This window comes from Geospiza fortis, unplaced genomic scaffold (assembly GCF_000277835.1).
Source record: "Geospiza fortis unplaced genomic scaffold, GeoFor_1.0 scaffold98, whole genome shotgun sequence".
NCBI classification, from domain to species: domain Eukaryota; kingdom Metazoa; phylum Chordata; class Aves; order Passeriformes; family Thraupidae; genus Geospiza; species Geospiza fortis.
The window spans coordinates 2,694,014-2,706,621 of record NW_005054306.1 but is presented as its reverse complement, the minus strand read 5'-3'; the positions used below and the strand labels follow the sequence as shown (position 1 = coordinate 2,706,621).

General features: G+C 44.9%; 1 protein-coding gene across 1 annotated transcript in view; it reads left to right on the top strand.

The window, feature by feature from the left end:
* The window catches only part of SCML4 (Scm polycomb group protein like 4), a 64,668-nt gene that overhangs the window by 16,301 nt on the left and 35,759 nt on the right, over nucleotides 1-12,608 (top strand). Inside the window, exon 2 of the mRNA XM_005418414.2 lies at nucleotides 6,351-6,556. Within this exon, the coding sequence (XP_005418471.2) occupies nucleotides 6,356-6,556 (201 nt within the window). The 5' untranslated portion in view covers nucleotides 6,351-6,355. The remainder of the gene's footprint in view (nucleotides 1-6,350; nucleotides 6,557-12,608) is intronic.

Genomic DNA, 12,608 nt, shown 5'->3' with positions numbered 1-12,608 from the left:
AGGGAAAGCTCACAAATATCTTTTTGAATACCTCAGGATCAATCTTCTTGGGAGTACCTTCAAGAAGAAAATGTGTTTGCATTTTCTTTAGCTTTTCTAAACTGCTTCTGAAAATGTCTAAACCATAAAATAGCTGGCAGAAACAAACCACTCAAGGAACCATAGGGGGAAACATATTAATCAATTCAAATGAGGGGTACTGAAATATTTTGCTCACTTTTCCTTGAGAAACAACATGTGGCGGTGGTTGGGTATGGGTGATGGGAGTGGGAGGAGCCTGGATCCTGTAACCAGCTGGCCTTGTCCCAGGAAAGTTGCTTTCCATGTCTGGTTGTCTTCTGGCCCCTGGAGGGGACTCTGTGGGACGTGTGGGAGAAGTGAGGCACTGAAAGGATAGTAAGTTCCTAACTTGGAACCTGACAAGGAGGATGAAACAAGCCCAGGAATCTCATCTTTCTTACCCAGGAGGCTTGAGTTTTCACTTTCAAAAAGGCAGTTCTTTCCTCTGCAGTGTAAGGCACTATTAACCAGGAGCACAGACAACACAGAACTGCCCACTGCACACAGGCATAAGCAACTAAGTGCAGGATTCACAAGGGCCTTGTAGATATCTAGACATGAGTTTGAGTTTTTCTGGACTCATTTTATAATCAGAAGAAGCAAGTACATATAGGTTATGATAAACTTCACCCTAGTGTCAGGTATAAAACAGGTAAGTCAAACTCAATTTTTAGAAATGAGAAAAATTTTGGTTTAAGATACTTAAATACAGATGTCTACAAGGAAGGGACAAACTGGACCTGATCAGTGGACCCTAGAGCCACTGAAGCCACCACAAACTACATTTATATCTGGACACCTTCAACCATTTATATCTGGGTACATCCCCACACCTTCAGCCATACCGGCCACATCTGTCCTGACAGCATGGGATGTCAGACATCCAGCACCCATGGAGACAACTGTGTTTGAATGTTGGCATTTGGGTGTCTTAATCTGTTAATAAGTCTGGTTGTCTAAAATAGTTACCTAGTGCACCTTAGATGGAAATATTTCACACACTTAGATGCCCTGAAGTGTGTGAGATATTTTGGCAGATGTGACACAGGGTATCACATTAAAATGACCAGAGGCAACTATAATGAGGTGAAGATAAACTGGGGTTTGAAATTAGGTGGGATGAATTCAATTTTTGGTTTCCACAGCTAGCACAGGTATTTGTGTTTGGGTTTTTTCTTGAATGACTGATTTGGAAGAATAGGCCTGTCTACTTATATCCTGTTGGCTAGACAGTCTCAAGAGTTCTTTGTAGAAATACTCTTCCTGGGGTCAAAATAAGCAAAAGAGTCCCTCAGAGAAGTAGCTTCTCATTTCAATCCCCAAAGCAATAGGCATGAAAAGAGAAGTGGTTTGCAAATCACTGTAAAAGAACTTTGTGCCACAGATAAAAATTATCCTGACCTTTCTTTGAGCAATGGTGAAATGGGTGTTCACTGTGAGAGGTCATTAGGCAATCACATACAGACATGCAGAGAATATTGGCTCAATGCTTTTATTAGCAAAAATTCCTACTGTCTGCTTCACTAAACTCTTACCTTTCATGTACTCTGCGCTGCTGCTTTGGTATTCACGATGAAGAGATGTGTAATGTCTCATGTCCCTGAATACTCCCCAGGAGGAGCAGGCAGGTTTAAAGCTTGGCTTCTGGATCTGACAGTGCTTTTCTTTTTGCTCACCTACTCCTCAGACCATCATCTGTGAGCGGTCACAGTCAAAGGGCTGCCCTGCTGTGCACAGAGAAAGAGGAGGAATAGTCATGTTACTGACTGAAAGGTATCCCCTCCCTCTTGTTTAACAATGGGATATTCCCCCACAAACGTGCTTTCCTGAACAACATCTGAAGAAAAGACAGGCAAGATCACAAGAAGTTTATCTCTTTTCCCTATTCCACATACTGTTGGGTATGCAGATCAGTGAGAAACAAAGCTCTGCAGGTGTCAAGAATTGGAGGCAGGGCTGCAAATGCTGACAGGTCAGAGTCTTTCTGCAGCTGGGAGCAATGGGTGTAGGAGAGGGAAGGGCAATCTCCTTCAGCTGCTGAGGAACTGGAACATTTTCTACTTGACTGCACCCCTGCATGTTCCTTTGGCTTACAGCAGGAATTGCTTGTTCCTTCCCTATGTGTCATCCCTGTGCTTGTCCAGGCACAGGTTTGCATGAGACCTGGTATAAACCAAGTTTAAATGATCATCCTGTGGAATTGCCCATATAAAATTTAATGTGGTATTTTTACCTTCAGTCCTTGCAGTTACTGGAGTGCAGCTTAAAAGCTGCATTTATTGCAGACATTTATTTTTATTAAGAATGGATCTTTGCAGTCCATCAAAAACACTCAGCTTGGGAGGAAATGCACTGTAGCTCCCTCTGCTCTCAGCTGTGGCTTCCAGCATGGTAATCTGCATTGCTAATTGTGCAGCACACACAGCAACACGTGGTGCAAGGTGTGCATGGTGCAAAGCATGGGCTGTGAGAAACGTCCTACAGCTCACCAGCACTGGCCTAGGGAATGTTTTCTCCTCACCCCTGGCATCCCAGGGGGCAGACTGCTGTGCACAGGGCGCTCCTCAGGATCCTCTGAAGTCAGAGCTGAACCTCTGCTGCAGGAGGGGATGAGACTTCACCCTTCCTGCAGTTCTTGCCCTGGTGTCGAGGTGGGGAGAGGTGTTTCCCTGCTGCCTCCTCTCTGGGACCTGATGGGCAATGTGGAAGGCAGGGTTAGAAATTGTGTCTCCAAGTGACAGTGCTTGAGAGACAAGTCAGGAGAGGTTACCCTGTGCTAGCCCTGTATTAAGTGATGAGAAGCCACAAATGCAGTTTCCTGCTGTTATTTTTAAACTCAGAATACAGAAGTGATAGACCCAGGTCAGACTGAAGCTGCACCATCCTTGGGCATCCAAAGGCTAGTGCATTTGGAAAAGTACAAGGACAGGGCAAACATACACTGATTTCCCTCCCAGAGCCTTCTCCCCAGCTATTTGTACTGCAGTGCTTTCCTAAGCCTTTGTTAGTAGCCTGTAATTTGCTTCCTTGAATTTGCCCTTAAATTTCCTCAAACTCTCATGACTTGCCTTGAGCCCGCCAAGCTTTCCAGCACTGAGCTGTGGGTCAAGCCCAGGCTGTGGCAGCAGCCAGAGCTGCCCCAGGAAAGTCATTCCAAGGTAACACCCTGACTTTGCTGGGGGGCAGTCAGACAAGCCCCTGTGTCCCTGTGACCTCTTTGGCCAACCTGCAATTTGACTGTGTGTTTTTCCAGCCTGCCCAAGAGCTTCCTCCTGGCTGTCAGGGAAGGTCTTGCTGTGACCCCTCACTGTCAGGCAGGAGCAGTTTTTGTGTCTCTGCTGCCCTTCCCTGCTGCTGGGGAGCACTTTTGCCTCACAGGATCTGCAGCAGTGTGACAACAAATGCCACAAAAAGCGCTCACATTTCCCTCAGCACACAAGAAAGGAGAATCAAGTCACGGTTGGGCTTGTAATGAATGTAATTACAACAGCTTGGATGCTGAAGCTGACAATGTCTTTGCTGCATCAAATCAAGTGTGTTACACTGAGATCCTTTTGTGCACAGTTCATCTGGGTCTTGTGTGTCAGCTCCTCACATGTGGTGAGGAGCTCTAAGAGGTTTGGCCAAAGCACAGCGTCATGAGTACTGGGAGGGCAGAAAGAGCACAAAAATCTGTGATTATTAAAATGTACTGTGTCTCCTGACCGCCACACATTTAATACTCCACCAGTTACAAAAGAAAGCAACATTTTTGACAAAGAAGTGCTCTGAGTCAGTACCTCTTGTTTTGGAGGTGGATAACTCAGAGTTTCTGAGGTGCCATCAGCTACTTTTACCGTCAGAGGGGAATATGAAACAGACAATGCAGTGTGGTGTTCCCTGCAGGTGCACAGCCTCTGTCTCACAGCCCCATGGCCACCAGTGGTCCCTTCTGCAGGAACCACTCCCTCCTCAAGCAGGGAGCAAACCTGGGCTGCATTTGTCTTCCTCAGCCTCTGCCAAGCTCCTCTCCTCCTCCAAGACAAACCAAGATAAAAGGTTTATCTTGCCAGGTTTTGTTTAAAGCAGACCAAAATGCAGAGCCTGCAGCACTGAGCTTTCAGTGTGTTTTGGTGCCAAACCCGGTGTAATCGTTGCATTTCCTTTCCCTGCTGACCTGCCTGCCTACAGACAGCCTGTAATGTAAGATCCTGGGAATGTTTTGTTTTGGGAGGTGGAAGAGATACTGAGGGTGTCCCTCAGAAAGCACTACGGGGAGGAAAATGAGCACTGCTGAAGACAGAAGGAAAGCAGTGATGTTCAGGATAAGCTGGGCCTTTCCATTGAACTCCTGCTGTGGCAAGCCTGATGATTTTAACCCTGAAAGGACACTCTCTGCAGTCACAAGTGAAAGAAAAAGTCATGAGACTTTTTTTGATAAAAAAACAAAGCCACATGGCAGGCTTTCATGGGGTTCCTAAGCTGGCTGAGCGTGCCTGGAGGGTGAGTGCCACCACTGTGGCTCTGGACAATGTGGTAAATCAGGCACTGCAAGTTTGCTCTGCTCTCATGTTTGACATTCAGTGTTTTCTTGAGAGTTTTAGGCAGGGAGGGTTGAAGACTGGAAATGTTATAATCAATCTAGAAGTCCCATCATATATAGTGGATCTGTCTGAACAGAGCAGATACCCGTAGCATTATTGAAAACACACAGGTTTAAAGATATTGCAAATAAATGCATTTACTGGAGGTTAAGCCTGGGAGCCCTCTATTTTTTTTATCCTACAGGAGATTGTGAAAACTGGATAATATGGACAATACCATAAAAGTGGGTTTCTTTTTGGTTAGTCACACTTACAGAGTTTTAACTAGGCATAACATACTTGCCATTGAAACAAAGAAGCCCCCAGCTGCAGATACTTGTCACCAGAGGCCCCTATCAGGTGGTACCCTTCCCACCATGTGAATGAGCAATCCCGATTTCGTTCCCAGGAGCATCAGCTCTGGTCACACAGGGCTCTGAAACTGTGAAATTTGAAGTGTTCTGAGAAATTTGTAGGTTTTATAGTTTATAGATTTTGTAAAAATTGTGGTTGATTGCAGTAATAAACAAACCTTTATTTGCTTTATGCAGAGAATGATCTTGAACCACATCTTTAGGTTTTTTCTGAAGCTGAGAGGGCTATGAGCCTGCTCTGTGAAAAAAAACAAAACAGAAAAGAGGGAGTCTTCCATTATCACTGGCCTGAGGGAGCACAATTTGGACAACATTAGCTATTGCAAGGTTTATCATAAAAATATGAGAATTGCTTGGACCTTTGTGTCTAGCAGTGCATGCAGGCAGGACTGGGACTACTATTCTGCCCATATGCAGGAAATCAAATGCCTGGACAAAACAACATTTGGAAACATATTGCTACAGCTGTTTGTTTTTTTTTTTTAATTAACCTTTGTTTGTAGGTGACCCTTACTAGAAACTGTGAAGGATGCTGTATATTCCCTTGGTATTGTGCATATAGCTGTATATTTGTTTTCTTTATTAAAATCTGGGCAGAGGAAAATGGACCAGATTCTACTCCATCACCCCTGCTCAACTTCAGCAGCTGCATGGAGTTGTGGTGAAGTAACTGTGCTGATGGAGTCGATCCAAAAGCCCACTACTAACATGCATGGTAACAGATGCTATAAAATTGCAGAGAGCAAATGTTTGGCAATTACCCTCTAACATGGCTACCTCATGGCCCACCCCAGCCTCCCCACTCAGGAGGGCTGTGGATGAAGAGGAGAGAAGTCAGTTTTAGTATTGGTACTAATTTTGAGGTGAGGCAGAATTTGCAGAACCACAGAATTTGTGAGAAAAATCATGTTGGCAGGGGCTTTAGGAGATCATGTACTCCAAACCCCCTCTGACTGCAAGATCCAACCTTCATCACACTTATCTGTAGGATGCAAGGTGGAGGTGGTATCCCCAAGGTTGTGGGATTCACCTCTTGGACATCTGCAATGGAAGCCTCACCACCTGAGCAGCTGCCCCTACTGCGCCCATGGTCAGGAGAGGGAAATGGGAAAGATAAGGGCTTTGTGGTCAGGTGAAGATAAGGCTGTGGTCAGGTGAAGATAAGGCTGTGGTCAGGTGAATCCCACCCAGGGTCATACATCTGTGGTGTGTTTCTTGCTGCTTTGTGAGCAATGGTAAGAGGGAAAATGACAGCATTGAGAAAAGTGCCTTGGGATAAAAAAAAAAAAACAAAAAAAAAAACTAAAATTAAAATTAAATAAAGAGTTGGTTGCTTTTTTTCTTGTCTCCTTAGGGCAGATGAGCCACCCACCGTGCCTGGACCCCAGCCTGGCTGCTGGGGAGATGCAGTCTCCCAGGATGGCAGGGAAGAAGCGAGGGCGGCCCCCGCTCCAGCCAGCGCCCATCAAAGTGGCTGTTCACAACCTCTTCTCAGCACCAGCCAGTGCTCTGCCAGGCATAAAGATCCCAAAGAAGAGAGGGAGAAAACCTGGGCACAAGGTAGATGCATGGCTTTCACATTCCTTCTCCACCTCCTGGTGGTCTTCATACATTTTCTTCTAGAATTTCAGCTGGATGCAGGAACAGAGGAAAAATTGTGCAAGTCTGGGGCAGAGCAATGCAAAGGAAAAAAACAAAAGAGAAGATAGATAGTATCTCTTCTACCTGAGGTGGTGAAAAAAAATCACAGAATCATAGAGTATTCTAAGTTGAAGGGGACCCATCAGGATCATTCAGTTCAACTCCTGGTCCTGCACAGGACACCCCAAGAACCACAGCATGTATATTTTCCCAAAGGTTAAAGTTATTTTAATTTGGTCTGTTTGAAAATGTTTTCCACAGTGTTGTGTGGGATGGTTGCACACCTTTGGGGAAGGGTTTCTCATTTGTCACTTTCCTCTCTCTCACTAACAGTGATTAGAAATTGAACAAACTGAACAGAGAAGGAAAGGAATACAGGAGAGTGGAAATAAGGGGGGGAAAGCTACTTTCCAAAGGAAAACAGAAAAGAGGGGTATTTGAGAAAAACGATGGTATTTCACTTTATTTGTCTGCTCACTGCCCAGCTCTCTGTGCAACCCTGGGGCAAAGGCAGAACTAAAGAAAGCCAGGAGCCCTTAGTGCCTTAAGCCTTTCCAATGCTGCTGCTGGGCTGGGTCTCTCCCACCACACCACCTGCAGTGGGCTCAGCACTGCAGTGGGAGCAGTGCCACTGTGATGCCTCACACCAGGCAAAAATGGGACTGTGATGCTGAGGGAAGGAGAACTTGTTCTGGGGAGTGAAATTGGGCCACAGCTTAGTAAGGGGTCTTGTGTTCGGCAGGCTGCTCTGTTAATCTCTCTGTCTCTGTCCCCAGCCAGCTCGGGGCACTGTGCATGTTTGCCATGCCTGTTCCTTGTTCTGAATGGGCGCTGGCACAGACATGCAGAGTGCTGCACAAGGAGGGCAAATTGCTGTTGGAAAATCAGAGCTGCTTGGGTTCGTGGTTTCAAGACAGAAAAGCAAATTAAACAATCAGGGTATGCACAAGGCTGACCCAGCCTTCCTGGAGAAGGTCTTGTCCAGGGTGTTGCCTGGCCCTTCCATGGGTCTCTCCTGGTTCACAGGAGGCAACAACATCCCATGCATGGTGCTGCTGGCTGAGCTCTGGACACAGGGACCAACTCTTTGATTGCTGTGAGCCTTGGACTTCAGCTTAATCTAGAGCAGGCTACCCTCATCTTTACCTTTCCCTCCTTTTCATCTCCTACCAGACTTCCTCCCATCCCCTAACCTCTGTCTAACAGTAGTCCAAAATAGAGCTCCAAGCTAAGACTGGGGCAAATATTCAAGTGTTTTGTAAAATGTGGGATATGGAAATACTTTTTATTTTTTCACTTCCATACCAGGATGAAACTCCAGGATGGAAATATCTGAATTGCTTTACTTGAGGTATTTCTTATATCAAGTTTATTATATATTTATTTCAAGTAATTTAGTTATTATCAGTAAAGTGGGTGACTTGCAGACTCTTCAGATCAAAACCATCCAGTCTGGACAATAATACTTTGGAGATGTGCTGAAATTGGGTCTTTGATGTTTGAGATGGAGTGATTTGCCAAACACCACAATGACCTTGTATGCAGGGTATTTCAGACCCTGTCCCTTCTGTCCCTGCTTGTCTTGGTGACCCCCTCTTCTTGCTCATGCATTTACATTTGATTTGTAATTTGACAAAAAAAAAAAAAACAAAAACAAAAAACAAAAAAAAAACCAAAAAAAAACCAAAAAAACAAAAAAAAAAAACAACTGGGGAATATGTTCCATTCTATCCCAAATGTACCCATCCATCCACCTGGAAAAATATCTTTCACCAATCACCACACATATAGAAATGGGAGAAGTTGTAGACTTAAATTCCTGGAAATGCTGCACTAACACTTTGCTTTGGACCTATGTAGCCGAGCATTTGATTGCTGTGTCCCCCACTTCTTCCAAAGGGACACTTCATCCCTGGCTGGGTACAACACACTCCTCCTCTTTGTCCCCAGGCACTGGATCTGAGATGAGGTTCCTTCTTGGTGAGCATGGCACATAACAAGGCGTCCTTTTATATCCAGTGGCTCAGGTGGATGGGGCTGACCCTCATGAGCTGCAGCCCCCATGGCACCTGGCCTGGTTGATTTGAGCTGTAGGATTCACACACCAAAGCAGTGTTTTCTGTGAGGCGCCTTTGTACGCTGTGTGCTCAGCTGAAGTGAGCCCCTCTCCATCCAAAGCACTTCCCCAGAGTGAGTCAAAAATTACATTTTTTGATGGGGAACTCTAGCTTGATTTAATTAGCTCAGTAATTGTATGAGTTTCAGATACCACAAGACTTAAATGCATTTTAAAAAATGTCTCCCTGCCCAAATGGCAGACGACCAAATTCTTTATAGCAGCCAGAGAGCTGAATTGTTACAGAACAGATGGAAAAATACTTCTGAATTTTTAAGAAACTCGGAATTTACAGCCTAGATTTAAATTTATTTTGACCAAGATGTGAATAACAGACATTTTCAATCACATGCTCTTTACAGGCAGGTGACCCATTGCCTGTTTTCATTGATATTAAAGGAAATATCTATGTCTTCCTGAAATGACATTTCATCACACTTCATCACCGAGAAAAGTCTTTTCCTTGCTATCCTGTTTATTTTTTCACAGCTTTGGCTATAAAATTTCATCAGCTGTTTTTCCAAAAACTGTTTTGTACCTTATGTGGAGCTATTTGCCATAAAATGTTACATTTCCCCAAAATACAATATTCTTTCTGATTGTCTAAATCTCTGGGAAAAAGCCTATTCTGGCAGCCGGGGGGGAGGTTAGTCGATGGATGGGTTTTATTTCTGTGGCTGTGAGTGAGAGCAGCCCTGAAGAGCTGCTTGGAAAGGCTGTAAGAGGGAAGGGTTTGTTAGCCCCCTGCGGGGATTCGCCCTGTCAGAGGACATTGAGGGACGCACGCATGGGGCAGCACTGCAGCACGGACCAACACGTCCCTTCCAGAGGGCAGCAAAGCCATGGCACCCTTTGAGCAGCTCGAGGGCAGTCTGTCCCTCTGTGCAGCCAGTGCAGCTCCCATCTGGGGAGGTGGCCCCAGCCCAGCTCAGCCAGGTGGGGTGGGCAGTGAGTGTCACACGTGTGGAGTGACAGTTCCATTATGGGGCACAGGTTACCCTGCTGCCCTAGGAGTCAATACTGATGATGACAAATAAGCAGTCAGGATTTGGATGCATTGGGAATGAGATTGCACAGACAACCTTAAAGTGTCCTGTTTATTCACCTGTCCTGTGATACAGCCTTGGATTTGGAGGTTGTATACCCTCCTGTCAAGGTTGCCTGCCTCAATCTCTGTGGAACACTGATGGGATGTAGGAGGCCGTGTGCAGACTTACTTGCATCATTTGCTGTGCAGAAGAAAGTTATTGCACAACACAAGGAGAAAAGGTGGGAAAGACCTTGGACTGTGCTTGCCTTTGCCAGCTGACCTCTCCTCTCAGCCTCAGTGACTGGGCTTGTGTTATGCTGAGTGTCCTTACTCACAGCCAAATGCACAGAGCCACAGACCCCAAAACATGTGCTCAGAAGCTCTGTGCTTCCCTGGTGTACATTTAATGACAACCTTCTGTCAAGCCATCAGAAGTCCACGTGGCAGGACCAGGCTGGCTCAGACACTGAACTTACTGCACATTTGGAGATGGTTCTCTCTCCAGCAGCAAAAGCTCTCATTGCCAGGAGGTGCCTCTGCCCTGTGGAAGGACAAAGGCCCATGGGGATGGGGTGAATCCCAGCCTTTCTAGCAATTGTTTTTTCAGGACAAGGGACAGCTGGTACAGGGGAACAGGAAGCCATAGAAATGAGAACCTGCATCTAAGTGGTTTAAGAAAACTGCAGGGAAAGATTGTGTTGTGGTTCATCGTGTTACTTTCCCATGTATTTTATTATACAAGCTGGCAGAGATCTTCAGAAAGAAAAAAAAAGTTGCCTGGCAAATGTTCTTCACCTTCTTTCAATTTTTGGTGGGGAATGACATAAATACCAGTTAGATGAATCCTGGCTTCTCTGAAGAAATGTGCAGATTGTAATAAAAACTCCAGGACTCTGCAGAGTCCTCCCGTCCGCAGCCACAGCATGCACAAACAAACTTGTAGCCAGCATCAATGGCACAAAAGCTCACTCTCTCTGCATCTAATGCATGGTGACTTTGATAAAGTAGACACATTTATTTCCTACCCAGAATCCCTGATCAGCTTTCTCTGATCTCATTTCCATGGTAGAAAGTCCTTAAGAGTGGGGAGGTGGTTGTAGATCTTGTTTTAAAGCAACCACTTTTACATCTCATCCTGTGCATACCAAAACTTATGACATTTGATAGTCAAAAGTTGATTCCAATGCCTTACCACAAGGATTTCCCAATGTGCTCTGACAGATTTCCTCTGTCTCTTTTTCTCCTTCTCTTTCTCTCTTCTTCACTGCTTTTTTTGACTCTCACACATACGTGCTTTCTACTGGCAAGCTCTCAGTCAGTCAGCTGGTGGTTGGGTTGGCTTTTCGATAGAGAAGACTCAGTCCAAGAAAAGACATCTTTAAATGGAATACTTAGAGATTTGCCCTTCATTATATTCAGGGACTACTCAGGATTTCAGTGGCCAGGAGGCAGCTAAGCTGTTGTTTGCTTAGTGTACTGTCTCTTGCACTAATCAGGCATTGTTTCATTTTGATTTAACAAAGGCCAGTTCTCTACTACCCCTAATAAAATGACATTTATCTGTACCCAGAGGCTGTAGAGCACATTTTGTTGCAATTAATTTTGCAGTAAATTGTTCACTAAAACAGGGGGGTTTCCACAAACAAAGAAAGGGGCTTCCACACTACAGAGTTTACATAAGCCTTGCCCTCTGTTTATTTGCTCTTGAACATAAGCCTGCCTGGGCCTCCAAGATCTAGGAGAAGAAAAAGGTCTGATGATGCTGGTGAGGCAGTGCACAGTGTTGATGAGGCAGCACACACTCACGAGGCTCAGGGGCTGAAGAGGGGACTTTGGTGCCTCTGTTTGGGACCGCAGGAATGTGAGCCAGTAAGGATATTAGGGAGCCAACATGCAAGTGAAGCAGAATTTGTCAGGTGTACTGTCTCAAAAACAATATCTATAAAGAGAAATGTAAGAGTGAGAGCATACAGGTGTTGCTAGAGCCTGTGCAGAGAAGGACAACAAAGCCAGTGAAGGGTCTGGAGCATCTGTCTTATAAGGAGCAGCTGAGGGAGCTGGAGTTGTTTAACCTGGAGAAAAGGAGGCTTGGGGGAGACCTTTTCAATCTCTACAGCCACCTGACAGGAGGGTGTAACCAGGTGAGGTTGGTCTCTTCTCCCAGACAACCAGCAATAGGGAAAAGGTAAATGGCCTCAAGTTGTGCTAGGGGAGGTTTAGATTGTATATTTGGGAAAAAAAATCTTCACTAAAAGAGTGTTCAAGCACTGGAACAAAGGGAATGGTGGAATCACTATACCTGGAAATGTTCAAAAGATATGTAGGTATTTAGGGACATGGTATAGTAGTGGTCCTGGCAATGTTAGGAAATGATTGGAGTCGATGATCTTAGCAGTCTTTTCCAACCTAAATGATTTTGTGATTCTATATCTACACATCTCTCTATAAACATATCTATTTTATATAACAGAGTGTGTACAAATGCACCTATGTACATATATATTCTTTGTGTATGTGTGTGTATATATGTGTGATCAAAAACAAGCCCAGAAGCCTAACATAGGGGCTACCCAAAGTTTCACTTTGCCAGCCCCCTTTGCCATAGAAAAGTGAATAATTGACATACTGCTGTAGAATATAATAAATCATGCCGCTTTTCACCTTCTTACATGGAATAAATCCCAGACTGGATGGAGACCTTGATTTTTTGAAACTCTGTTCTCTTCCCACTCAGTAAAGCTTTCAATACTTACCTTTGCAGTATTGTTCTGTACAAAATATCCAGCACACAGCTGGATAAACACATCGTGCCATGGGGTGAGCAA